This window comes from Anthonomus grandis, chromosome 11 (assembly GCF_022605725.1).
Source record: "Anthonomus grandis grandis chromosome 11, icAntGran1.3, whole genome shotgun sequence".
Classification (NCBI taxonomy): domain Eukaryota; kingdom Metazoa; phylum Arthropoda; class Insecta; order Coleoptera; family Curculionidae; genus Anthonomus; species Anthonomus grandis.
In genome coordinates this window covers 24,373,093-24,400,526 of record NC_065556.1, presented here as the reverse complement: position 1 = coordinate 24,400,526, position 27,434 = coordinate 24,373,093, and the positions used below count along the sequence as shown (strand labels likewise).

At 31.2% G+C, this 27,434-nt stretch overlaps 2 protein-coding genes across 5 annotated transcripts; one reads left to right on the top strand and one right to left on the bottom strand.

The window, feature by feature from the left end:
- Positions 1 to 2,587: 2,587 nt before the first annotated feature.
- LOC126742139 (F-box/LRR-repeat protein 2) lies at positions 2,588 to 17,416 on the top strand. 3 transcript variants are annotated; one of them, XM_050448704.1, is made up of 8 exons: positions 2,588 to 2,883; positions 11,424 to 11,647; positions 11,696 to 12,107; positions 12,163 to 12,268; positions 12,324 to 12,532; positions 12,588 to 12,748; positions 16,832 to 17,035; positions 17,093 to 17,416. In XM_050448704.1, exons 1-8 carry the CDS (start codon positions 2,797 to 2,799, stop codon positions 17,226 to 17,228), a joined length of 1,539 nt encoding a protein of 512 aa, XP_050304661.1. In that variant the 5' UTR covers positions 2,588 to 2,796; the 3' UTR covers positions 17,229 to 17,416. The 3 variants fall into 3 exon arrangements, with proteins under 3 accessions (XP_050304661.1, XP_050304660.1, XP_050304662.1); XM_050448703.1 differs by lacking the exon at positions 2,588 to 2,883 and adding an exon at positions 7,160 to 7,388; XM_050448705.1 differs by lacking the exon at positions 2,588 to 2,883 and adding an exon at positions 11,236 to 11,370.
- Positions 17,243 to 27,022, bottom strand: LOC126742138 (protein TRC8 homolog). 2 transcript variants are annotated; one of them, XM_050448701.1, is made up of 2 exons: positions 26,621 to 27,022; positions 17,243 to 20,965 (listed from the first exon to the last, which is right to left on the bottom strand). In XM_050448701.1, exons 1-2 carry the CDS (start codon positions 26,877 to 26,879, stop codon positions 19,221 to 19,223), a joined length of 2,004 nt encoding a protein of 667 aa, XP_050304658.1. In that variant the 5' UTR covers positions 26,880 to 27,022; the 3' UTR covers positions 17,243 to 19,220. The 2 variants fall into 2 exon arrangements, with proteins under 2 accessions (XP_050304658.1, XP_050304659.1); XM_050448702.1 differs by lacking the exon at positions 26,621 to 27,022 and adding an exon at positions 25,842 to 25,863.
- Between the last annotated feature and the right edge of the window lie 412 nt (positions 27,023 to 27,434).

The following is a 27,434-nucleotide window of genomic DNA, read 5'->3' as shown; positions in this document are numbered from 1 at the left end:
TTAAATTTCTTTTTATTTATTAGAAATACTGATTTATTTCAATTATATTTGTTCCAGAATTTTAATTTTAACTATGATAATTCAAATTTTATCTAACTAGAAATTTTTACAAAGATCTGTTTTTTAAATTTAATCAAAAAATATACTTATTTTACACAAATTATATGAATTTTAATTGAAAGAAAATATTAACTTCTTTATAATATTAATATAGATTGATGATGTATTTTTAAGGTATTTTTATACGGGAATTTTTATTTTAACTGCAAATGTTTAGATCTTTTGTTTAGTTTAAAAGTTTTATTAATTTTGACAAAGAAAAATCGCAAACATAATAACAACCGGATTAAATTTTTTTAAAAATCACTTTTGCTAGATTTTGTAATACAATTTTTTTTTAAAGTTTTATAGGTGGTAGGTCTATAAAATTTATTTGTTATTTATTTGTTCAAATAAAAATTATATTTTAATTGATAGTTTCAACATATTAAATAAGACTACTAAAAATTTTTTAAATATCATTATCATTTGTAAAACCAATGAAATCTGCAAGAATTTTACATGTAAAAAATAAATATGACATATTGCAGAAATATTTCGGTAGAACATTATTTCAGAAATATCTGTTCAAACGACAAGACTTTTTCTGCACTCTCTTATTGTTGAAGCACAATAAATTCCTTACAAATATTCACAATTTCTTTCAAACTACTTAATAATCATCAATAATTCATGATAAAACATGAAATATCCAGTTCAACCTACAAACGGTTTATCAAAAGCGATGAAAACATTCGGGAGTCTCATCAAAAATTATGACGTTTTGGGGTAAATGGTTTATTTACCCGCGTTTATCTTGGAACATTCAATTCAATTATGTACGTTGTGTGTGTGTGTATGAGCTTATGATGGGGGGCGAATAATGGGCTCTGGGGTAAAATTGTTATAACCCTCTGATTTATAGTTATGGCATGCGTGTTTAGTTACTCCTTTAATAAAGGAATTTGCATTTGATTTGCTAATAATAATTTTAATTCGAAGTGTCGGCGTCCTGTTATGAACTCGATAAATATAATATACCCAAATAGATTATTTAATAATTTGTTGTTTTTAATTTCAGAAGAAAATTAAAAAAAAATATTCCTGTTTCAACACAGGTTTGCATACTATTTGGATTTTTTTTTTGATTAAGAAGCATCGCTCTCTAACTTTTTTTTGTTATGGTTTATTTAAATACTCTTCTTGAGTAGTGACGGACTACTTCAATTTCTTCAAAAAACCAACAGTAAAGACCTAAACACAAAATAGGCAACCTTTGACAATATTGCAGCATAAACATGGCAAAAATCTCTGTCTTATTACTCTGATCATTCATCTGAGTGGCTTGATGATGAAGATATAAATGTTGAATTGAAAAAAAATCGTTGAGGAATATGAGAAAGCAGAAAGATTCTCTGTGTATAATTTCAAGCCTTACCTTGACTCAATGGCTTTATATCCATGGGATAAAATAAAAAAATTGTGAAAAAAGTGCCTAAAATATATCCCAAAAGACCCCTAGGCTAGCAACTGATCAGACAAGGGATTTTTGAAGTTTCTGGAAATGAAGGAATTGCTTCGTAAAAGCCCTGGTATACAAGAAATAGACCGACAACTTGGAATAAATCAAAATGGCTTTAAGTATTAGAAAAAAAATTGAAAATTACCCCAAAAAAACTGGAATTTTCAATTAATCTACTGTAAAAGTGTGACAGAAACAAGATGATTTTGACAAAATCGCCTGGAAACCGTAAAGAATTATTTCAAATATCAAGAATAATGTAGTAAATTACCCCGAAATCCTGAAATTCCACCTCGAAATGCGGGATTTGTTGACATTAAACGTTTCAATTAGAAATTATTGATGTGGTGCTCTGGAGTTAGCAACAATTTTAAGGATATTGTTCTCTTACTATTATTAGAAAGATTTTCTGATTCAGCTACATTTTCAAACTAGCTGCACCAGTCTTGCGGTAAAATAGATCAATCACTAACAAATATTTTAGAATATTCATAGAATGTTTGGTAAGTTCTATATGAACATTTGGTAAGTGTTCTAACGTATTAAAGGAATTATAAATAATTTGTCATATTTTTCGGCAATATCAATAATCATTAATTGTATTCCATTCATTTATTAAAAGCAATACCTTAAAAAGAAAAATTAATTAAGACTTGTAAAAAATAGATCATAAAATAATTATAAAATTATTCATTCCCAATTTTTGGCAACCACCCCAGCCACAAATTTCAATTCAGTTACAATACTCTTGCGGGGACACAAATCAATCCCTAAATGTTGAATGAGATATACTATTTAGTGTGATTTCCAAGAAATGGATAATTAAGGCATTACAAATTAAGTAATTAATAAATTATGTTCAATTATTGGCAACCATACCGACCACAATTACACCACAAATCGATGAATTAGTCAATCCAGGTTGCGACAATCTTGCGATCTAATTTGCACGGTCGAGCGGCCGTTAAACGTTTTTAATTAGAGGAACTTTACAAGGACCTCGACTCGTGCCAAATGTGCACATACTTCGGCCGGGATTCATGACACACGTCTGGATTCCTCCTCGCTATTTTTGACCATTTTAAAGTTTATTGTATCAACTCGTATTGAGCAAACAACGCCGGCAGTGGTATCAGTGAAAGTTGCGAAGTGCGGAGTTCAGCGGGAAACTTCGTATTTAAGTTAGAGTCAAGTGCTTTTGAAGTGCGAGTCGTGTTAAGTTATGGTAATCTAAAATGGATTCATGGGGACAGCTGGATTTTACTGCGGCGGTGGTCGTCAGGGACGATTTGAATACCAGCTTTAGGAGATCTAGGAAAACTGTAAGTAGAATTGAAAGTCTACAGTTTAAGAGAACGTGTACCAGCACACACTCAATATCAGTAATTCCTGCAATTGAATTTAATTATCTAACTAAGATTTGAATACACTTAAGTTCCTAATAGTTGCCTGACTTTTTCCATCAACATATTACATTTTATATTCAAGTGAATTCACTCCTTCGTAGTAGCAGCATACTTCTTCAAGAATTCATTATTTTTATATCACATCAATGGCCTATCCAATGCCAATGAATGTGTTATCTTTTATCATGGTATCTGGAAACACTCTTGAAAAAATTACTGTGAGTAATCTAGATTTACATCTCTCTTGAATATTTAGATACGTTATTTACTTTTTGTTTATTAACCTCGTTCGTATATCTAGATCAGTTAATTTATTTAGAATGTTTCGTTCTGGTATTTCTGGTGTCCAGCATTTTGTCAATTCTCCTAAAGATTATTCAGAGTATCCGAGAGCTTCAGTTTTTTTCTTTTTTAGCATAATTTTTTCTCATAATCAGCTTTTGTACTTTAACGTGTTTTTTATAATGTTGTTCTATAAGTTATTAATTTGTTTGCTTAGGAAATTTATTTCTTTTCCTCACATCGCTTTGACACGTGCAGTTACTTCGATCCTATGATGGCTTTATTTATTCTAATGAACTTTCAAGAAATTGCCATTATTGAAAAACAATAGGAAGAATGTCAAGAATGCATCAATTAAGACTTTAACAAGTCGACTTCAATGAAGTTTTAAGAAGCCAAATTAAGATTAAGGTAAAATATAGGAAAAGACCATAAACAAGAAATAAAGAAAAATCAGAAGAAAGATACTGACAAAAATTGTTACTGTTCCTAAGAGTCTGCTGAAAACAAATAGAATAGTAAATCAAACTTTTTCATTATCTTTATTCCAGAAATTTTAATGATTTTTCCATTCCTTTTTAAATATCATTTTTTACATCTTTCATTAGTTACTGGAAGTACCTTTGCATATTATTCCCAGTATTTAACATTATTTTTCTAATATTTTCACAGGTGTTGAAAGTGATGTTTTATGTACTTCAGGTGAATCAACATGACTTTTCATGTATTTAAAGCCTTTGACGTATAGTTTTACGTCTTTTTTATGTGACGTAAAATGATTTTTTAGTTTTTCGAAGCATATTATGTCCAAAAATGCTTCTTGTAGAGTAAAACTTTGCCGTTTTTAAAAAAAACTTATTTTTTCATTGTATTCAGAAAAAACACTGGAAGTGCGATTTTAAAAATTAAATTTAGGGTTAATTTCTTGGGGGTAAATTACTCAGTTACTAGTTTTTAGTTACTACGTACTAGTTTTAAAAATAATTTTAGGCAAAGCAGTGTTTGCAATTTTAACGCATTTTCACGCAAAGGTGACAAATTAAATCATGCACCAAACTATATAAAAATTTACGTCAAATCCCTGGAATAATATGAAAAATTATTAGAAATGCTTGAAAGATCATTTAAAATCCCTGAAATATACATCAGATAATATTGAAATTCCAGGCTGTTGAAATAGTTTTTATACAAATATATAAAAGGTATTTAAAGTAATTTTTAATTTAATCACAGCCATTTGACGTAATTGTTATATCTTTTGGTAATTTAAAATAATTTGTCATATTAGCCTTAGGCTTTTGGAGTACCTTTCAACTTTCTCGTAATATATGACAAATCAAATTTAAAATCACTGGAATACAGACAAAGTTGATATTTCAAACTTAATTTTTTTATATATTTCAGGCATTTTACGTAATTTTTTATATTTTTCCAAGCATATGACGTAAATTTTTATTTAATTCTCTATTTTATTCCAGGCATCTGACGTAATTATTTACGTCTTTTGGTAACTTTAAATAACTTTTTATATATTTCAAGGTTTTAGGGGTAGGTTTTAATTTCCTTGAAATAAGATGAAAAATCATTCGAAATTCGTGGAATACGTACTCTACGAAATTGGTATTCCAGGATTTTAAAGTCACTTTTCCAATAGTTCAGACATTTCATGTAATTTTTTAATTTATCTCAGGAATTTGACGTAAAATTTTATATAATTTTGCATCTGACGTAATTTTTGCATGTCTTTTTTGAAGTAGGTTTTTATTTTCCTGGATTAAATAAGAAATTAAATTGAAAGTCCTTGAAACACAGATAATATTAATATTCCAGGTTTGTGGATTAATTTTTTATATACTTTAGGTATTTGACGTAATTTTTTATTTTATTTCAAGCAAATATAACGTAATTTTTTTAAACTTTTTATTTTGTTCGAGCATCTGACGTTATTTTTTTATGTCTTCTAATCATTTGAATTTGGTTTTTAATAAATAAGATAAAAATCATTGGAAATCCCTGAAATAGAGATAATATTAATATTCCAGGCTTTAAGAGTAATTTTAATAAAGATAATATTTCAGATCTTTGAAATATTTTTTTATTTTATCCCAGGCATTTGATATACACTTTTATTTAATTTGGAAACTAACGTTATGTTTTTTTTGGTAATTTCAAATAATTTTTTATCTCTTCCAGGCTTTCCAAGTAATTTTTAATTTTCTTGGAATATATAAAAAAATCGTTTCAGATCAATACAGACAAAATTGATATTTCAAGTTTTTAGAGCAATTGTTCTTATATTTCAGGCATTTGCGATAAAGATTTGTTGAGATTGTTATTTTATTTCAGACATCTAACGTAATTTTTTCTTATCTCTTTATATTTTAATAATTTCAATAATTTTTCTAATATTCCAGGCTTTGGAATAAGTTTCCACTTCCTTGGAATCATGAAATCATGAAAACACCCAAAAAGTTATGTCAATTGTATGGAATAAAGTTAACGTCAAATGTTGGGATTAACATGAAAAATTATTTGGATTGCCTGAAAGTCAGCGAAAATGAGCCATTTAAGATTTACGTTGGATTCGTGAAATCATATCTAAAAATTAATTAAAATATTCGTAAAATGCCTGGAATAAAATAAAAAATTGCTTTAAATGCCTGAAAGTCATAAAAAATTATTTAAAATTCGTGGAATACAGATATTGTTAATATTATTATCTTAAAAAATTATGTTTTAAACATTTCATTTGAAGTAAATTTTAATTTTACTCCAGGCATTTGTTGAGATAAATGTTTATTAATTTTTAACCTTATTTTAAGTATCTGTCATAATTCTATAATTATTTATATCTTTTGGTAATGTGAAATATTTTCTCTTTATTTCAGACTTTTGGAGTAAGTTTAAATTTATATACTTGGGATATATAGAAAGTTATTTAAAATCACCAAAACCTAAAAAGTTACGTTAAATGATTTAAATAAAATAAAAATGAGTTCAAAAGCCTGGAATGTATGAAAAAGTACAACGAATACTTTAGGCTTTTGAATTAAGTTATCGTTTTATTCCAGGCGTTTATTGACATAATTTTTTACATCATCCAGACATGATTTGAGTTTATTTCTACAGTTTTTAGTGCTATGACATTATAGGTATAATTAAAAAAATATATATATATATCTTAAAGAAAAGAGGAGTCACTAACGCACTAACTCACCACATAAAAACATCACAATTGCTAATTTATGGATAAAGGAATCGTCAGTAAACCATTGACGATTATCTGATAATAATTATCTATAAAGATCAAATGCTTACCATAGATACCAAAAAGAATAGATAAGTTGCCTTTTTGAACGTCTTAGCGAAGGAAAAGTGGTCTCAACTTATTTTGAACTGCGATATTGGATAGTCATTACTATCCTGAACTAAAAGCTTCTATTTGGTTGTGCTCAAACTGTCAAGCTTACTCTACTAATCAAAATCTTCAAAATACCAAACGAATCAACTTTCAATTAAACAATTACGAAATTTCTGAAAGTCTAATTAATCATTTGATTGTCTTTGAAAGTGAGATCCAATTCTACTTGCAAATAGCAATCAAAATGTCTGGGTGACTCAGTTTTGTGAGACCAAATAACAATAGTGCCATAAAACCAGAAAAAATGAGAGAAAAACTAGGCATGAACCAAAAAACCTGAAGTATATGCACCTGAAGCACCAGTAAAATCTTCAGAAATTTCAACTGATGATACAGAAGAATAATCATTACTATTATCTTAATCTGGATTATTTACGTTTCATACAGATCCCAGAGCTGCATGTGGAGGACATTCCAAAAATACCCCGCTGTCAAAACGCCGACCGTTTACCAAAACGTTTATTAACGGTATTTATAGAACGACGCGGAACGCTACTAGAGCAACGGGCTATTCCAAAAATCTGGCACGTTACGTAAAAAACCAGTCTACGAAGTATTTTACTAAAGTTCGGTGTTTTGTGAGACAAAAACAAACAAAAAAAAAGAAAATTGCTTGAAGATGGACGTGTGTCCTGACGTGTGGGGACAGTTGGCCCTCGAAGCTTCGCAGGTTTATCTTACAGAAGGGACTGGAGCCAGGAGTCCTTTTGCTGGAACGGTATTTTTCCATTTTTATTTGTTATTAAGACATTAGGGGTCAATATGAATGGGGAATTAGGTTATGAATGTAAAAGTTTTTTTTTGTTAATTTTCACTCTTTTTGAGAATATTTTTATCAAATACTTAACTAAAGCGTTTAACTCAGAGATAGGACAATTTCACCCTTATCTTTATTGTTTTCTGAAGACTAAGTAGGTCTGAAAAATACCAAATTCTTCAATTCAATTTTTCAAACCTATGTTGTCTGGATTCAAAAAAAAAATTTGTTAAATATTTGGCATTTAAACCGGATGGTATGATTAGCTTGGACGATCGCGGAAAATTAATTGCTATATTATTTTTAAAAAAGCTATAACATAATAAAATCGACTGCATTAATCTATTTGATTAAGTAAGCTATAAGATTCCAAGACAAAATTCGAAAAATCCGTATTGTGTCTGCAAAATGCTTAACCATTTTGGTAATAACATTCACATATTTGCAGTTTCTCTACAGTTTATTAAAGTTAGCATTTAAGTAGCAGCTGGGGAATTAGTTGTCCATAAAAGAAGGGCTCCTAAGTTTTACAATAAAATTAAATTTGTTAAAGATCTATGCAATAACAACGAGCATGTAGGAGCTATCGTTTTCGATGATATGCAAAATTTACCATTACCTTTTATGCCCGTCAATGATGTCTTTTACCTACGAAAAGTGTGGCAATATGTTTTTCGGATTCATTATTTAAAAACTAATCCTGCAACATTTTACACGTATCATGAAGGCACTGCCAATAGTGGACCAAACGAGGTAGCTTCATTCCTGAATGATTATATTAAACAAATTCCAGATAAAATCACGTGTTTAGTGATGCTGCTGGGGGTCAAAATCGAAACCATACTCTTATTCGATTTTTTCTTAATCTGACCATGAATGGAAGATTTACAGTCATTAATCGATATTTCCCTGTTCGGAGGCATTAACGCTGTTATGACAATATGTGGATATCCTATTTTGTATTTCGTAGGTAAAGTAATATTATGCTTGTCTCTTCTTTTTTCTTCTTATTTAATTTAATTTTGCAGTTTAGTAGTTAAATAAAAATCACTTAAGCTTCATTAGTTTCACTGTTCAGTATTGATTATTGATTACTGTATTTTCTGTAAGTGGGTGACTGTTGGAACTAAAAAGCTATTCATCCATTTTTTTACTTTGTTTAAGTTTCTTTAAAACGCTTTTTGCAACATGAATATTTATATTAAAAGAAAGGGAATAAATAAATTACGTCTTTATTAAATATTGTCAATACTGTGGCAAAGTCTGTGCAATTATGAAACAATTTTGTATGCAATATTAAACCATGCCTGAAATAAAATGAAAAAATACTTTAAAAGTTCGAGTTCTGGGGCTTGGATGCCACGAAATATTAAGTCAAAATTATTAAAATTACAAATGTTTAAAAAAAATAAAAAACTATTTCAAATATGTCCTGGTATACACTGAAAAACTGTTTATGGTGTCTGGAGAATATAAAGACAATTTAAAATCTATGGAAGCCATTATAAATAAATGCGTAGAATAAAATGAAAAATTACTTGAAATTCTCAAATTTCGTATGGAAAAAAACATCAAAGGCCTGGGATAAACTTGAAAAATATCGATTACTTGGAACTAACTAACAAATAACTTTAAAGGCCTTAAAAAAATATAAGAAAAATATCAAATGTAACTTAAAAAAATAAAATATTCCAAAGAACTACTTCTAATGTCTAGAAGCCAAAAACTCATATGAAATGCCTGGAATAAATAAAAAGTTAATTAAAAATTATTATGGTAAAACGAGTTCTAGTCGCTGGAACACACGAAAAATTACTTCATGACCTGAATTAAAAACGACTTCTATAGCTTTGAAATTCCAGGCTTTACAAGTATTAATGCATAAATTTTCCAGGCTAAAAAACATTGAAAAATTCCTCAAAAACACTTAGTGCCAGGAGAAAATTAATTAATTAGATTATTTTAGATATGCCTGAAATACGCTAAAAAATTACTTGAAATGCCTAGAAAATATACTCAAATTAAGGTCAAATGCACGAAATGAAATAAAAATTGACCTAAAATTCTAAAGTTGCTTGGAAGGTACGGAAAGTAATATCAAAGGCTTGAGATTAAATAAAAAGTGGCCGAAAACATAAAAAATTATTTTTAGTGTCTAGAAAAAAATTAAAAATCATTTCAAAATACCTGAGATGGTTTAAAAAATTCTTGAAATGCTCAAGGGACATAAACACTACTTATAATGCCTGGAAGTAAATGAAAAATTACTTTAAAAGTCTGGAAGATATACAAAGAACATCAAATTGTTGCCTGGCATTGAAAAAAAAGACTTGAAATCTTAAAAGGATAAGAACGCTACTTCTAATGCTTGGAAAGTGTACAAACTTCACTTATCTGAATTAAAATTTAAAAAATAATTAAAAAATATATATTTTTTAAATATCTAGAATCAGAAAAGGAATAAATTACGATTAAAAATTTGGTAAACACATAGGAAATGAAATTGAAAATTTTTAAACAGGGGTTTAGAGTAGGATTAAAAATTATAAAAATCTTCTAATTTTTTATTGAATTTTTGGTACAAATAATTACCCAAGTACCTGGAATGTTAACCAGTGGCGTCACTAGAGGAACGTAGACTCAATATTTTTGCAACATATTAAGTCCGCCACCGATTTTTTGTAAAATAAAAACTATTTTTATAATCGCCGTTCATTTTAGCGCAAATTTGTTTTATTGACTTTTTTAGGTCCGACATGCGATTATCTCGGCAAAAAAAAATAAAGAAAATTTTTATGCATGGTTAATTTATTAGTACAAAAAAGATATTTTTTAAAAGAACAATACGTGAACAAAAATGAGGACAGCTTAGATTAGGTGTTGAGAGTGGCCACCACAACAGTGTCAACCACTTTCTTCCTAATATCACTTAAGGATTAACACCCTTAAGGCACCATCAGCATCTTATTCTGTGACACCTTGTATTTACACCGTATTTACTACTGTTTATGACCGATTTGATATAGCGCCAATATTGCGGCTACTCGTATACTCGGCAGACCACTGTCCGGAAGATTCCCTAACCTTCCATGACATCCATATGTTCATATATGAAATTCCAGGCATTAGAAATACCATTACAGAAGCTTTCCAGCGTGGAGAACATTAAAAGATGCCTCAAAAATATGGATAATTAGTTTTAGTTTCTAAAAGAACGTGAAAAGCTATTTCAAATAATCAAGTATGTCTGGAATAAACTGGAAAATGACTTGAAATGCCTGGAAAATATAAAAAAATATTTCAAATCTCCTAAAGATATTAATAATAAGGGCAAATGAGTTCATTAAATTAAAAAATGACTTAAGATTTTTGAATTTGTAAAATGACTCATATGACACATGAAAAATTATTTCAAATGCCTGGAAACAGAAAATGAAGATAAAAGTTGAGCAAAAGCATAGTTTTTTTTCTTTACAGGAAAAAACTAAGTAGTAAATATCAAAATTAAAAATTAATAATTAAGGGCTTATAGTAGGGTTGAAAATACCATTGCTAGTACAAATAATTGCCTAAATATTCCTGGAGTATTTAGATATACATAGAATGTTCATATATGCCAACAAAACAAGTATTAAAAAAAAACCAATGTCATAAAACTGTCTTAAAATGTATGTATGCTTTTATTTTAATGTGTCACCCGATTGTTTTTCTATTCCATAAAAACAACTTTCACCGTTTCACAGTGAGCCAAACAAAACCCATTTATTTTCGGAAATACTTATTCTGGCTCATTTTTCTTGCCAAATGTATTGGTCAGAGTCAATGTACAATACGTTTCTTTAAACAGAAAATAAAGTCAGTCTTAAATATTATCCGTGAGGTGTAGCACATTCCCCTTTTCAGTAACTAAATGGGGAAAGATGGTAGTGGCAGAAAACTACACGTGGGTGATATTTGTACGTATCATAAGTAATTTAATAAATAAATTTGTTTTAGACAATCGAGAAATTACCGGACAAGGTCCTACTTCACATTTTTAGCTACCTGACCCATAAGGAAATATGCCAAATGGCCAGAGTTTGCAAACGATGGCGAATGATCGCTTATGACACCAGACTATGGAAGAACGTCTCACTTAGGCCAGAAATATCAGGTTTACATGTTGGATCTTTAGAATCTTTGTTGGCTTTAATCAGTATTAGATTTGGACCATCTTTAAGGTAAATGTTTAAACAGTGTATCAGACTCTCTATAGTAATCTTCTTTAGGTACATCGAACTTCCAATAGAACTCATCACACACACAGTTCTTCACGAACTAGCCAACAAATGTCCAAACCTAACTCATATGCTGCTAGACTTCTCTACTGCCATGCAGCTTCACGACTTCAGTGAACTTCAGGCCTTCCCCACCAAGCTGAAGTACCTTTGCATCTGCTTGTCCGAAGTAATTTTCATGGAAGGTTTCATGAGAAAAATATACAACTTCATCAATGGCCTAGAGATCCTTCATTTGATCGGTACATATGAAAAAGTGGAGGAGGAAGAAGAGGAGATTTATGAAGTTATCAATGTCCATCGATTAAAGAGTGCCACGCCCAATTTGAGAGTGATCAATTTGTATGGTATTAATTTCGTGGACGATACGCATATTGATGCTTTTAGTTCGAATTGTATTCAGGTGCGTGGAAGTGTATAAAGTTTTATTCAATTTTAATGGGTATTAATGGTTGTAGTTGGAATGTTTAGCTGTCAATTACTGCAATAAAGTGACAGGAAGCACATTGAAAACTTTGTTTCAAAGGAGTAGAAGGTTGAAGTGTTTACTTATGAACGGCACCAGTAAGCAATAGTAAACAAAAAATTGAAACGAAGTGTTGAATGGTGTATTTTATAGATTTAAAAAGTGAGCATCTTCTGCAAGCAGATTGGGAAAAATGCTCCCTACAAGAACTGGACATAACAGCAACGGATCTATCTACAGAGTGTCTTCAAGATATGCTCACAAGACTCCCAGGCCTAAGATTCCTAAGCGCAGGCCAAATTAACGGTTTTAACGACTCCGTGTTGAAATCCTGGTTGGATTCGGGAAATGCGAGGAATTTAGTAGGGAACAGTCACCAAGGTATCAAGAAAAATTTTAATTTTTGTTGGTTTTTAGGTTGCCCTAGATCTAGACAGTTCAGATAACTTATCGGAGGATGCCATTTATAAGTTTTTATGTAAGCACGGACATCAATTATGGGGGTTGGGTTTGTCTGGTATGACCCATATTACAGATTCGCTGTGGCAGTCTATATTGCCCATCCTATCGAATGCTAAGTAAGTAATTTATGTATTTTTTTATTTCCTTTAAAACAGAAAATAATTGCCATTATATTAAAAGTCCTTACTACTGATAAAAAATCAATGCCTGATACCTACATAAAAAACTAAATCAATCTAATTAATAGTGAAGAAATAGTCCATACTTGCAGTGGAGTCGTAGTTTAAGGTAAAATGAAAATCCCTCAATTTCCCTCCACATTTATTAACATTTAGTTAACTTAATCGTTCGGACATAGTGGTGTCCATCATCAGGGGGTAAAAGGTTTAAAATTGGTAACAGGCACACGCCCCAGGGTTTGATTACATATCAAAAACCCTCCATTTATTATTATTGTTTTTAATTTTATTTTTTTTATTTTTATTTAAATGTAAATAAAACATGTAGGGAATTTTAAGTTAACTAAATGTTTAATAAATAAGCGGAGGGAGACTGAAGGATTTTCATTTTACCCCAAATTAAAATTTTATATTTAAAGCCGTGTATTACAACGTAATAAATAAAAACGGTTGAATGCAAATTTTTCCTATTATCCAGTTAACATAGCGTTGTAGGAAATTATTTATGAAGATATACCAAACCTTCTGACATACATAAAAGAACCTTAAGAATCATTTCTGAACCTTTTCGATCAGATCAACATTGAAATTGGCTTGTGGTGTACATATAAAATAAATAAATAAAAAAAGCCTTTATTTTAACCGAGTTCAAAGAACTACCACAACTTCTTAATTAAAATTTTTACAAAAAAGGTGAACAAAGGGATACAAAACTCCACCATAAAAACAAAATACAAAAAGAACTCTACAAAATGGTATAGCACATAGGACATAAAATTCACAAATTTCAAATATATATAAAAAAAATATTATTGGAACATTCGATTTAATATAATGTGGGCATACTTCGAGTGAGATCTTACTAGTGCATTGTATAGTGATATTAGGTATAGAAACGTATCATCCATTTTTCTCTAAGAGACCAAACGAAACCAAAACAAAGGTAAGGACACAAAGTCACGGTCTCATCAAATCCATATAATTTTTTAAAAGCTTAAAAGCTACACGTGTTTCGCTCCTATCGGAGCATCATCAGACCTAGACCTACACAGATCACATTACAACTAAGTTGTACAAATGTGACCGTTAACTTGTGTCCTTACCTTTGTTTTAGTAATATTAGGGTCAATTCAATTCTTTCAAGCTGAGAACTTTGTAGACTCTATAAACGATGATCCGATAATGTTCATTAAATTTCAAATGTTGCTGAAATAGTACTCCAAGATCTTTGCGAGTGTTTTTTCTTCAAATTACGGACTAAACAATTTCGTATAGGTTCTCTATGTATTGTGTTTTTCAATTAAAGCGTTTATTTAACTACTAAGTTCATATCACATTGTAGCATCTCCGAGTCCTGAATATTTGAGATTTCTCGAAAAATCATCTGCAAATAGCAGGTTTGTTAAAAATTTCACCCATTGTTACATACACATAAGCAAATCGTTAATAAATATAGCAAACAGAAAAGAACCTAAGTTGGTACCTTGTGGGACCCTTGAGGTTAACATAATCCCTACTTTAACTTGAATTAATCTATCAGGAAAGTATGACTCCAAAGAAATCCTGAACCAAAACCATATTTGCCTGCTTTTTTAATGAGTTTAGAGTGATCAACTGTATCAAAAGCTTTAGTACAGTTGGTAAGATTGACATTCAGTTAAGTTTTACTATTTATGGCTTCTGCTGCAAAACTTGTAAGACTAAAGAAATTTAACATATTGCACTTACCTGGCAAAAAACCATCTTGTTCTGAGCGAAGAGTACTTTATAACATGTATTTTTAGAGAACTTAAAATATTGTTATAAACTACGTTTTCGATCATTTTAGCAACTGGATTGATAACAGATATAGGCCTATATTTAAATATAGGTATTATAAATGCATGCTTTAATAAATCTGAAAATTTACTTTAAGAGGCAAATTAGAAGTTAGCGCAAGAGACACAAAAAGAGCTTCTGCACATCCTTTTAAAATGTGCTCTGGTATATTGTCCTTACCTGTATGTTTTTAGTTCTTAAATGCTTTGGAGAATATTCTCAATTGTTAATTTTGAGTAAAAAAAAACCCTCTTGATTCAATGTATTATTAACACTATTTGAACTTTGAAAAATGGAGCCGAAGCAATATGCTAAATAACATCTTCAATATCCTGACCGCTAATATGTCTACACCTTTATAAGAAACTCGTACTATTTTCACCACAGGTTCCTATTATGACCCCAAAACTACTAGGGTCTCTTTGTATACGATTTGATTATTGATATTAATACGATATATGATTTGTATTCAGCTGAAATCAAAGCACTTGCCTTTGAAGACAATTATTCTTACATTTAAAATTTGCTCCGTCAAAATCTCTATAGAAACCGATGCCAATGATTCATTATTCTACGCTTGTGGCATTGCAAATGTAAATGACAACCGTGGATGGTATTTGTCCGGTTTGACTACCTACGCCTCAGGTATGAAGATTTCCAAATTTTGATTCTCCATGCAAGAAGATCAAATCTAAGAATGAATCGGCTTCATTTGGAACATTGTCTACTTGCAACAGACCATGAAGTTAACACATGGTAGACATAGATTCCATAGAGCATTCTTAGACAATCGTCTTCAATCAAGTCCCTAATATTTAAAAAGACTTTTAAGATTTCTTTCTTTTTTGGTTGATAATTAAATTTATATCCCATGAACATCAATTTAAAATAGATTAAGTGCTATTTTTCCAAGTATTTCAATCTTAACCTGTAGCTTCTTCAGAAATGACTAAGTAGTGAGATGCAATAGATCTAGCACATTCTTAATCGTTCAATTTGCAACCGTAGAAGTTCAGTAAGGAATCCTTAGATCCAACATCATTATAGATGATTGTGTTATAGAAGATTTTTGCTACAGCAGTTACTAATTAGGGAATCTGAAGGAGATTCTCAAGGTCTTTAATGGGATGCAGATGAATAGGTTTTATAGCCAATATTCTCCTTTAGATTGCAGTTGCTACTTATACTACTTACTTGTTTAGTATTTAACCGGAAAGAGTGTTTGAATCTCTTTCAAGGAGCAAAAAAGAAAAGATCTTTTCAAATAAACCAGATAAACGATCCTATGTTATTTAATATTGTAGACCCAGGTCCCGTGGAGACTGTCTGTCTTTGATATTATCGCAACCTGTAGCTTTCTTAGAAATTACTAAATAGAGAGATCCAGAAGGTTCCCAATGGAGACTGAAACTTTAGATTCTATTAGCCTTAGTATCTTCTAGTCGTTAAAGTCACGAAGTATACACAAGTTACGGCGAGAAAAATCATTGCAAAGTTTGTCCAAGGTTTGACTAAAAGCTGCATAATAGTCCAGGGCAGATCTGGGACGAAAATATCCAGTTCCAATGATGAATTATTGGTTGCCTTGGTCCAACACAAGTAAGGAACTTGTAACATACATACCTCCACCTCTAGAGTACACACTAGTTGCAGCAGATCTGTCCTTCCTATAAACTTATTAGTCGTGAAGATGTAATTCACTGTCGGAGAAGTCGCTTGTTAACCAGGTCTTATTTAACACAATTGGGAGTAAAAAGCTTTTATCAGCAGTGAGACCTCTAAAAATTTTGGAAATACACTTGTATATTGGCGAAGCGTTCTTCTAATTTTTTGACACAATTTTAGAGTTGTCATTCATATATATAATTCAACATTAGGTAGCTCCTCCCCATTTTTTTGTCAGTTGGCACCGCTGTTTAATAAGATCATTTTCCATAAAAAAATTCTGTCCAGATTCTTTTTGTTTTTCATTACACTGTAAACGTCTTCTGCGGAATATAATGTCTCCACACTCTTCACAAGATGTGGGTGCTTGCCAGAGTTAACAAATTAGTGATTCAGCAGCATTTTCATCTTTGATTTCGCCTATATTGACCATACCCCAATTTGAAAGCCAATATAAAATAAATCCAAATAACAGCTTTAAAAGAACCGACTGGTACTGGTGATATAATGTGTGCGTTACATCTCATATTCTTTTAGGATTATTGTTATGGGTACACAAGAACGTTTGGGAGTAAATATCCTGGCAGATCAACTGATGGACAGTATAGCGAAAAATTGTGCCAATTTGGAAAGACTCGAATTGAGATGGGATCCTGATAATCTAAGGTTTTCAGACAAAAGCCAGAAAGCAATTGACACCTTGAGAGTGAAATGCTTGAAGCTCAAATGTCTTAGTTTAAGGTATAACTTACTCAGCTTCTAATTTAAAAGATATTTAATTAATTTTGTCTTTAATAGTGATGGTCGTTACTATGAAATTGTCAAGGCGAATTTCGAGCGAGCTGACCGTATGACGGTAGTCAGAACCCTGACGAATTGTCGAGTGTCCAACTACTACCTGTTATCGAATTACAAGGATCTAATATTTAACTGAATAAAACCAACTGCTAATTTAAATAATTAATTTAATTATAATAGTCTCTTAATTATTACAAATTATATAATATATTTAAAATAGTGCCAGTTAATAAATAATTAACAAAAAAAATCATGTTTATATAAAGAGAATGTTATTTAATCTTTTTAAGAAATTTAAGTCGGAATAAAGTCTTTCTAAGCTAATGTGGTGCCATTTCTGTACAAACTTTCCTTATATACAAATACAATAATATATCTTTGTTAGCAGTTAAGTGCTAACGAACATCCAAATTGGTAAGTTGTCCTCCATCGATTTAATATTTCCAAGCACATGTATACAATAATAAATATTTTGAGACTAACCTAAGCCCCATCAGAAAAATATGTTACCACGTATTGACTTTGAAAAAATAAAGTATTTACAACAGTTTACCGAGAAGAGCTATAAATACATGCTAAAAAATGATTTTCAAATTCCCTATAAGATATTACAATAGTTAAATCACTAGCCAGTAAATAACCCTAATAGCCTGCATCTTTTAGCTAACTTGCCTCTTATTTTGTAAACTGTACAAGGTAATTTATTTGTTTGACAAATATTTATGCAATATTTAAATATAGGGCTAAGAATTTAATATCTAGGCTTGTTTCCTAATAAATTTTACATAAAAAGTAAAAGCATTCAAAATAAATGCCTTCAAAAAAATGTATCTATGCAGGGTGTGTCTTATAATCAAGAGTAAAAGCGGTTTTGATTTAATATTCGTTGCTCAGCTAAAAAAAAGAATTTTGATATTATTAGGAGCATATTGATTTTTAGTATCAATATGCCCAGTAACGTTTAGAAATTAAAATATTTTAGTTTTATTTTTCATTAATATGAAACACAGAAAAAAGACTGGTCAACTACGGGTTATAAAAACAGTTGTTTTACCAGTTGTTGACCAAGTGGTTAGAAGTACGTCGCATCCCTCGGCCCAAACGTATCTGGTGCAGTCAGTAGGATTTTGAGACTTTTAACGCCACAGAATACGCAAAAACGGTTTCTTTCAAGAATTTACTCAAAAAAGGTCCTACAACGATAAGGTGAATATCAGAAGCCAGATAGTGCCGATCTAAAGCAGCTTCTCCAGGTTGATGCAATCTTGCAGCGATATTAATATGGCAACTTTTTGTTATTAGTCAAGAGATTGGTAAGGGAAAAATGACGAATACAGGAAAAATTATTTTATAAAAGTACCCGAAGCTATTTCGGAATTATAAGAACAAAGCAGATATTCCGAAAAGAATTAAAGAGTTTCCATTGTCTGCTAAAACCATTAAAGACAGAACAATTAAAATGTGTTCGAATATAACCGTCCAGCAATGATTGGACATTTGACCCTATAATCTCTAAGTAAGGCAATTGTATACTCTTCTAAGAAAAGTATGGCGCGATCTAGGACTAACACTCTAAATCACTAAAATTTCATATAAGGGCCTTGAAAAAAGCTTTTTTCACTTATCAAGACAGTGGCAAACTTTCTTTTTATAATTAGGAAACACCCTGTAAGAACCCTTTAAAAAGATATCTAACTAGATTTAATCTGTTTTTCTCTGATACCAATGTACTAATTCTATGATGTCCCGCCAGTCATTTTACTGGTTTTGGACTAGTTGACTAATTTTACAAAATTTTAAAACGCTATAACAAAAAAAAAGTCAACAAGATACTTTGGAAGATTGCAAATTATTTAAAGTGTTTAAAGGAACTAATTAAAGGTCTAGACTAAATACAATTTTTGATAACACAATCCCACTTTCAACAATAACTTAAAAACCAAACCTAGACCTTGAATTTGTCATGTAAAATCTCTCACTCCAGCCGTTATCAAAAAGTAACTCCCCTAATAAAAAAAAATAAAGCGATTTTTCCAAAGCCAATACCAAAATCATCCCATTCGTAAATTTGCTTCCTAAACAACCCCATTTCCTCTTAAGATTAACCTACAAATCACAATAAGTCTTATCACCTGTTGTGTTGGTCCACTCTCTCCCCATCGGGAGGTTCCTCTCGAGGAGGTTCATCCCCAGGCGGAGGATCTTGGGGCTGCTCTTCCTCCTTTTTCTCCTCACTGTTATCGATTAAGTGCAAAATCTCGTGACAGAGCGGACACCTGTCTTGCACATACAACCACTTCCTCAGGCACACCCCGTGGAAGAAATGCTTGCACTTCGTTATCTTGGCGCTTTGCATTTCCTGATAACAGATGGCGCAAACGTCGTCTAGTTTTTCCAGTTGTTCCGGTTCCGCTTCCGGTAAACTCTCGATTTTATTCACCGCCGTGCGTCGTTTTATGAAAACTGACCATCCGGCCTTCGCGTCGCACCAAATGTTAAAATAGGCGTGGATGCACATCATTACGGCTCGAATCGTGCTGCCGCTCTCAAATAAGAGGATCCAGGCTCCGTTGAAGAACAGGAAAATCCCAAAGCAAAACTCCACGGTGTTCCCGAAGGATCTTATATAGTAAATATAGTCGTCGAGCTTTTCCCAGAAGGTTTCTCTTCTAGCATCGTAGAGGAACAAGCAGTATATTGAGAGAGAGACACACACTTTTACAATAACCTCGATACTAAAGGCTGTAACAGCTAGGAGCCATGTCGAAGTTTCTTGGGTCGTCCATAGCAAATACATTAGCATTATAGACAAAAATACCAAAAGCGCACATACGAGAAGCGCGTGTACGTGTCTTCTTACAGAAGGATTGTGTGAAGCACTAAGGCTCATGAGCAAAGGATTCACTATGTTGTGTGTGAAGTGCAACAGTGCGGTGAAAAGGAGGCAAAAGTTCCGACAGAGCCGAACAAACCTAATCTCAGGCTCTAAACCTGTCAGACCGGTTTGTAGGGCCAGTATATAGAATACTATGGCCGATACTGTACCGAAGTTTTTGTCATTTTCGTCATCTGTAAGCAATACCCATTGAAAGAATTTGCCTACATAGTTACATATATAACTAACTACACTAGTTAGCCCCAGTACTGCTGTTAAAGTGTCACAACCAGTTACCAGGAGATACTTCATAAGTCTAAAATATGGAGAGTTAATGTCGTCAACGGGAGGATTATCCCACTCGCCGCTCACATAAAAAATGGCGGCATGTTCGATGGTTCTGAGCACCCAAAAGGTTCGAAGTACTTCCGGGACGTTTAATCTGAGCCATTCGTTTTCGACTAGAGCGGAAACTCCGAAGTTCGATATAAAGGTCTTTGCTTGCACATAACCTGAGTAAAGCGAATTCGAAATGGCCATAAACGAGGACCACAACACAAACTTTATAATAAATATAGGCAATAGCGCGGAAAATATGGGACTATACCTAAGTAAACTCTGGGACACTGGTAGCACTGAGAAAAATGACGGGATTAGGAACGAGACCGACAGTAATTTTTGTACACTGGACCATCTCGGTCCCAAATGTATACTAATAAAAATAAGAGCCAAAACGGTTTGTAGGACGTAGTTCTCGATCACCTGGTACATCCATCCTCGCTCCTGTAGGATCTGTTTCAAATCGAAATTGTAGACAAACTGTTGTAGAGGAGCGACGGTCGTGTCGTTAGGGTAGTCTACGTGGGTCATGACAGTTTTGACTGTGCGCATGTTTGTCATGTATGATGCCATCACCAATCCAACGGACATTAGATAGAGGTAGACTACCATAAGGTGTTTGGTGTTCAGAACGAACATGCACATTGCTGAGATACATCCTGAAAAACAAAACACTTTGTTAAAAATTTTAAAATATATATTTATTTATTTATTTATTTATGGGCCTTTACAATAAAAATATATTCAGACTTGACAAACATGACATTTCTTTGAGTTTTGGCATAAGAGTTTCCCACTCATGACACTTTTGAAATAACTGAATTCAATCCGACATTGATCTTTTTAAAGGGTTGATGAAACACTTCAGACTTTGTATTTTCATGTTTCAAATTCAAAATTCAAAAATTGCTTTGCTATCCTTAACAAGGTTGCTGACAAAGCCGTTCTAAAGCTAAGATATATTCAAAAGTGAACATACATAATTTAATTAAATGCATCAATAGTTAGATCTATAAAAAAAAATATTTACAAATTAAGAATCCCACTACAAAATTGGTTACAGCAATAAAGAAAAGCCAACAACTACTATCAGGTCAGATCATTACTAAAATATTTCTCAAGAGTATAATAACATTTACTAACATTTTTTTAAGGCTCTGTTAAATCTATTAAAGCAAAGTGAGGTTCTTATTTCAAAATATTAAATATGTTTTTACCCATATAAACCAAAGAATTTTTAACTTGTTCAGTGTGGGTGCAATAGGTAACTGGAGGCTGTAAGTCAGCAGTGTTCCATAAGAATTACATTTAATAATTTCAGGATTGTGTTTTTTTAAAAACCATAGTAGCTGTTTGCAAAATGTATAAAGAACACAGTGTTAAAATGTATACCTAACAAAAAGAGGATAAGACTCAAGGTTACTTGCTTTACAAGAATTAAAACGGTACTGAGCACGGTCATGACCCCCAAAAAGCAAATCCCATAGCTCAGATGGGATTCTACTAGCGCATACTATGCATTTCTTGCCATAAAAAATTCCAAATGACTCTAAATGCATAGAAACTAGAAGAAACCTTATTACACTCCTTATTAATATGTTATGGATAGCAAAGGTCAGTATCAATTTTTCTACTCAAAAACTTGATTGATATGTCTTGGAACAGTATCTATCTGATAATAAAAGCACAATAAAGCGCAAGGAAGAACCTCTAAGCCCATATTTCTCCAACTTCTGCAACAGTATTGTGTGATCCATACATTCAAATGCCTTGGATATGTCACAGAACACTAATGGTGCAAGATCACCACAGTTCAGTCTGCTATAGAGCCGTTCAAGCAAATAAAAAATGCCATTGCCTGTGTTTTTACTTTTTTCAAATCTGAATAGCTGAAAATTAAGATTCTGCTCCAATTCACTACATCACAGAGAGATCTAGCATAATTCCTTCTGATATACCGCCTACCACATTTCATCTTAGCTGGTTTCAGACCCTTAGAGAGTAACAGATGGGACCAGACTGTTGTGATCAAACAGCCCTGAATAAGAGCATTGATACACAATATATTCCCTACCCAGGTTTGTACATACATAATCGATTAACATGCATGCACAAATTGAAAGACTGTAGAAGAGTGCACAACGATGAGTTATAAGTGTTCCATTGGTCAAGAAAGTTAATATTAAAATCACCTCAAAAAAGCGAATTTGCACTGACTGACATACTAGACAATAAAGTTTACCAATTATTTATTCCTGATACAAGTTAAAATGTCTGCAATACACCATTAAGAATTCAAAAAATTTCTCTTTAAAAAAGAATTCAAACTTTTTTATTGGAATGACATCATAGTTGGTCAAAAATTTTTTGCTAAGCAATATAACAGTGGCCCTATGAGAAAATTTTCATTCAACTATATTCCATTTCAATCATATATCTTGTGGGAGAAACACATGTAGGGCAATCAACCCTATAATTAATTTGCCTGAACATTTGCCTGATCTCTTAATGTTGAAAATGAAAGTACAATTTGCAAATGATAGGTATATCCATCGACTGAAGGAATATTGTACTTGTAGGCTACATATTGAAGAAACCACTCTTGCACCCTCTGGTCCCCTTGAGAATCCCTAAAAGTGAAAACTGAAAAATTATTTAAAATCATACACAATGTGTGGTAGCCAGAAGAACAAAGAATGTATTCATGATATGTATTTTCTGCATAAAATATTCATACTGGAAAATTTCATTCTCAGGAAGGACATTTTCAATAAAACTTAAATAAATGTGTTGATCCTGAAACAGATTTTTAATTTTTATTCATTTAAATATTACAATATAAAAAAACTACTTGGAGCCAAATACAAAGAGTGTTAGACTCCATATTGGACTAGACTATGGTTCTTATAAGGCATGAAAGATTTGCTTAATAAAATACTATGAAATTCATGACTCATTAAATGTAAAAAATGGATCACAATAGGCTTAATAACTTGCATTAGGCATAGGGATAAATCACAATATAAGATTTATAGAAACAATTTAAATAAATGAATAAAAAACACAAAAAATAAATATTATCAATATCAAGTAGATATAAATAAAAATAACTTAAAGGGTGTATATAACATAATTAAACACGCGACAAATGAAAAAGATAATAAGGCCGGTAATATTCAGCTAGTAGGGGATAATAGGGAAATAATTCACTCAGATAAAGACATATCAAACTACTTTAACAAATACTTCATAAATGTAGGTATAGAAATGGAAAAAAAGATCCCTCCTTCAACACAAACATATGCAGTAGATTTTAATAATCCTCACTCAATGTTTCTTAGCCCTGTAACAAAAAACGAAATTATTGAACATATATCTTCTCTAAAAAATAATTGTCATGATGGGGTTTCAACAAGGGTCATTAAAGAAACATGTACTGAAATTCTTGATCCTCTTTTACATATAATGAATGTTTGTCTAGAAACCGGAAAAGTATCAAACTGCTTTAAAATATCGATTGTGACTCCTATATTAAAATCTGGCAATGCCACTGCTGTAAAAAATTACAGGCCAATGAGCTTAATCACAAATTTTTCTAAAATATTAGAAAAGTGTATTAAGAAAAGGTTGGTTGAGGTTCTGGCTGCTAACCATGTCCTTTCACAACAATATGGTTTTCTTGAGGGTTCTAGTACCAATGATGCGATGCAATGATGACTTTGACATCTGAAATTGTTAAAAATTTAAATCTGGGCAAAAAAAGTTTTGCAGTATTTCTTGACTTGGCTAAAGCATTTGGCACTGTTTCTCATGAAAGACTTCTTAATGTGCTTGATTGCTATGGAATTAGAGGAACAGTGCTACAACTTTTAAAAAGCTATCTTACAGACAGATATCAGAGGGTTCAAATCAATAACACACTAAGTAGTGAATTGAGAATAGAAATGGGTGTGCCACAAGGCACTGTTCTGGGCCCCATTCTTTTCTTAGTTTACATTAATTCCATGTTAAAAATAAATATAGATGGAATATCAATTTCATATGCCGATGATACTGCATTAATTTTCAGTGGAAATACTTGGCCAGAGACTCAACAAAAAGCAATTAATGGGTTCAGGGTAATTAAAAGCTGGCTCTGTGTGAATAAATTGTCATTAAATCTTACTAAGACTAATTATATAGCCTTTTCATTAACTGAAGCTAATAGACCTCAATTCTCAACTATATTAGTAGATAATGATAAAATTAATGAAGTTTCAAAAAGCAAATATCTTGGGATAGTAATTGATAAGTACCTAAAATGGGGTCCTCATATTGATTATGTGACAAATAGGATCAGAAATCTGCTACATAAATTTTTTCTTCTCAGAGATATATTTAACAAAAACCTTTTACAAACAATTTATAAAAATCTGATAGAAGCTGTGATTCATTATGGCATATTAGTATGTACAACATTTACAAGTACAACATTTATTTAAATAAGCTTAACATAATCCAAAAATCGATTCTAAAAATAATGTATAAAAAGCCTAGGAGATACCCATCCTACTTACTTTTCACTGAAGAAATTCAAAATGTAAGATGTATTTATATTCACACAGTTTCCATGTATATCCACAAAAATCAAAATAAATTAACATATATCAATCATATGCATAACACACATGGTAGAGCAGATCAATTAATTGAAATACCTTTAAGTCGAAAAAACATCAATTTCAAATTTATTACTTGGCTTGGGCCAAAAATTTACAACATTTTACCAAAGCAAATTAAAGACATAACACATATAACCTTATTTAAGAGAAAAGTAAAATCATACATCAGTATTATGAAAAAAAATTTAAAAGTATGCTAAATTAAATTAAGATACAATGAATGTATAATGTAAATTGATACTATGTGAACTAATTTAAAATTTATATATATATTTTTTTTTTGTAATCTTGTTAACTATAATAAATTATTTATTTTGTTTTTAGCACACAGGTGTTTGTACACCTAGGTGCTACTAAAAAGTTTGTTATTTTTTTATCATAGCATTTATATTATAAAACAAATTATGTATTAATTAAATGATAATAAATGTGGAAGGGTTACAGGGTGTACTGTATCCTCCTCCTCCTCATTAAGGATTGTTATGTACAGTTTAAAATTATTATATGACATAATATGGTGTGGGTTATTAACAGCTGTTTCAACTTTTATCATGTTAAAAGGTTTTGCCCTGGACAGACATGAATTGCAAAAAAAAAATTATTGGTACATATAGTAACAATTACAAATATTGTACATGATAAAGGCATTTAAGAAGTAGTTGTACAAAACTAAGCCTTTTTCGAAGCAGTTAAAGAAATTCAGAAACAACAAGGTTTAATGGTTCATCCTCAGTTTAGTTAATGGAAATTAGTGTAGATTTAAAAAAAAAAAACAATTTAATACAGTATAGTCATGATAATTGCATATTTATCACAGATATAAAAAGATAAAGTTAATTGATTTATAGAACTTGATATAGAACTATTATATCACCTTGCATAAATATATGAAACCAATAAGCCCCATAATAAATCACCAAGAACAACTCACGGAAATGGATTTAATTTCAGTCATGGCCATTTTGTTTAAAATATTATACTGCACATTATTATATCTATACTCTATACCGTATTTAAATTATTGCATATTATTCTCATATTAAAATAAATAACAAATAAGTAGAAATCACAATAATAATCAAATTATTTACTATAATTTTTTTGGAAATTATTCTTGGGTTTGTCAACCTTTAAACTTATGATGCCATTTGATAGTCAGGTGAGACTTTGGACTTATGTAAATGTGGCAGTGATAATGCCATTTTCTGTTTATATATTCTGGATTGGCTGGGGCTTTCTATGCTGAAGAAAAATAAAGTCCGCCTAAGTAAGCTGTGATTTCCATTCTCCTATTGATTTACTTTTAATATACTGTTACAATGTTAAAGTAAATCCTTGATCTAGATACTTAAACGTATTGTATTTTTTCATTGTGGTTAACTTACATAGGCATCAACTGGTTGGATCAGTTTACATTTTTATAAATATATTATTTTGTTGCTACAATATATGCTACTTATTTAGAATTTTCATTATTTACCCTCATATCACAATCTAAATATGAGTCGAGATGTGTAAAAGTAATCTTGCTATATTAAGCTGCTGCCAGCAGAGAGAATTGTTATTTTTAGCAATAGTGAGTAGCAAAATACACTTATTAAATAAATAATTACCACAGTGCATGATATAGATAAACAGGAAAATGTAACATACCTAGTGCTCCAATCAGCAACTTTATCACAGATATAAAGAAGTATTTTGAGAATCGGGCATTTAGTTCGAAAAACGAAGTTGCATTGGCGATCGAACTGTCGATTTTACCACTTTTTTCTACAAAATATGTTAGATCCTGGTTGGGTAAAAGGTCTTGGTAGTAGCCATGGCCAGCACTTAGAATTTCGTCGATTACAAACAATGGTGGCACCCTGAGCAACACCTCGGCTATTTCCAGAACCCTTCCACGCAACGACATTTCATTGCAAATAGATTTATTTCGTCGAAACTGGGAATTGTTGTATTCGAAATTGTGTTTGTAAGACTTTTGGCAAAATATTAAACAAACGTCATTGCAAAGATTAAAATTTTCTAGGTCGTCTGGCTAAAATGTCAAGTGTGACAACTGAAACGTCACTGTCATTGTCATATGGGAATGTCACATAGTACAGTCAATATAGGAGTTGAAGGGAACTATCGATATTTTCAGATTCACTTCTTAACGGATATATTCCGCCAGTGGTATTCATTTTTGCTTTTTGTAAAAAACATTCATGACATTGTATAAATGCTGATGCCTAAAAAGAAACTTATTTCATGTCTTTTCGGATGCTTAACACGATTTTTATATTATTTTTTAATCAGATAAGGCCAGAAAAAATATCTTTAAGCATATACCAAAGTTTGCAACGGATCTGAAGTTATAAGCATCAAGCAATGCAAGGAGTAAACCCTAATGATTCTTCCTTAAATACTGAAATAATTCCTTAAGCCTTATACTCTTTCTTTTCTACATAAGTAACTTTGTTTTAGA

What these genes read in the sequence shown, in the direction of transcription:
- LOC126742139 (XM_050448703.1), top strand. Translation starts at nt 7,290, where the DNA reads ATGGACGTGTGTCCTGACGTGTGGGGACAGTTGGCCCTCGAAGCTTCG. An exon ending in CGGGAAATGCGAGGAATTTA is followed by an intron (nt 12,533 to 12,587) that starts GTAGGGAACAGT and finishes GTTGGTTTTTAG; the next exon opens with GTTGCCCTAGATCTAGACAG. An exon ending in CTCAAATGTCTTAGTTTAAG is followed by an intron (nt 17,036 to 17,092) that starts GTATAACTTACT and finishes TGTCTTTAATAG; the next exon opens with TGATGGTCGTTACTATGAAA.
- LOC126742138 (XM_050448701.1), bottom strand. Translation starts at nt 26,879, where the DNA reads ATGTCGTTGCGTGGAAGGGTTCTGGAAATAGCCGAGGTGTTGCTCAGG. An exon ending in GTTGCTGATTGGAGCACTAG is followed by an intron (nt 20,966 to 26,620) that starts GTATGTTACATT and finishes TTTGTTTTTCAG; the next exon opens with GATGTATCTCAGCAATGTGC.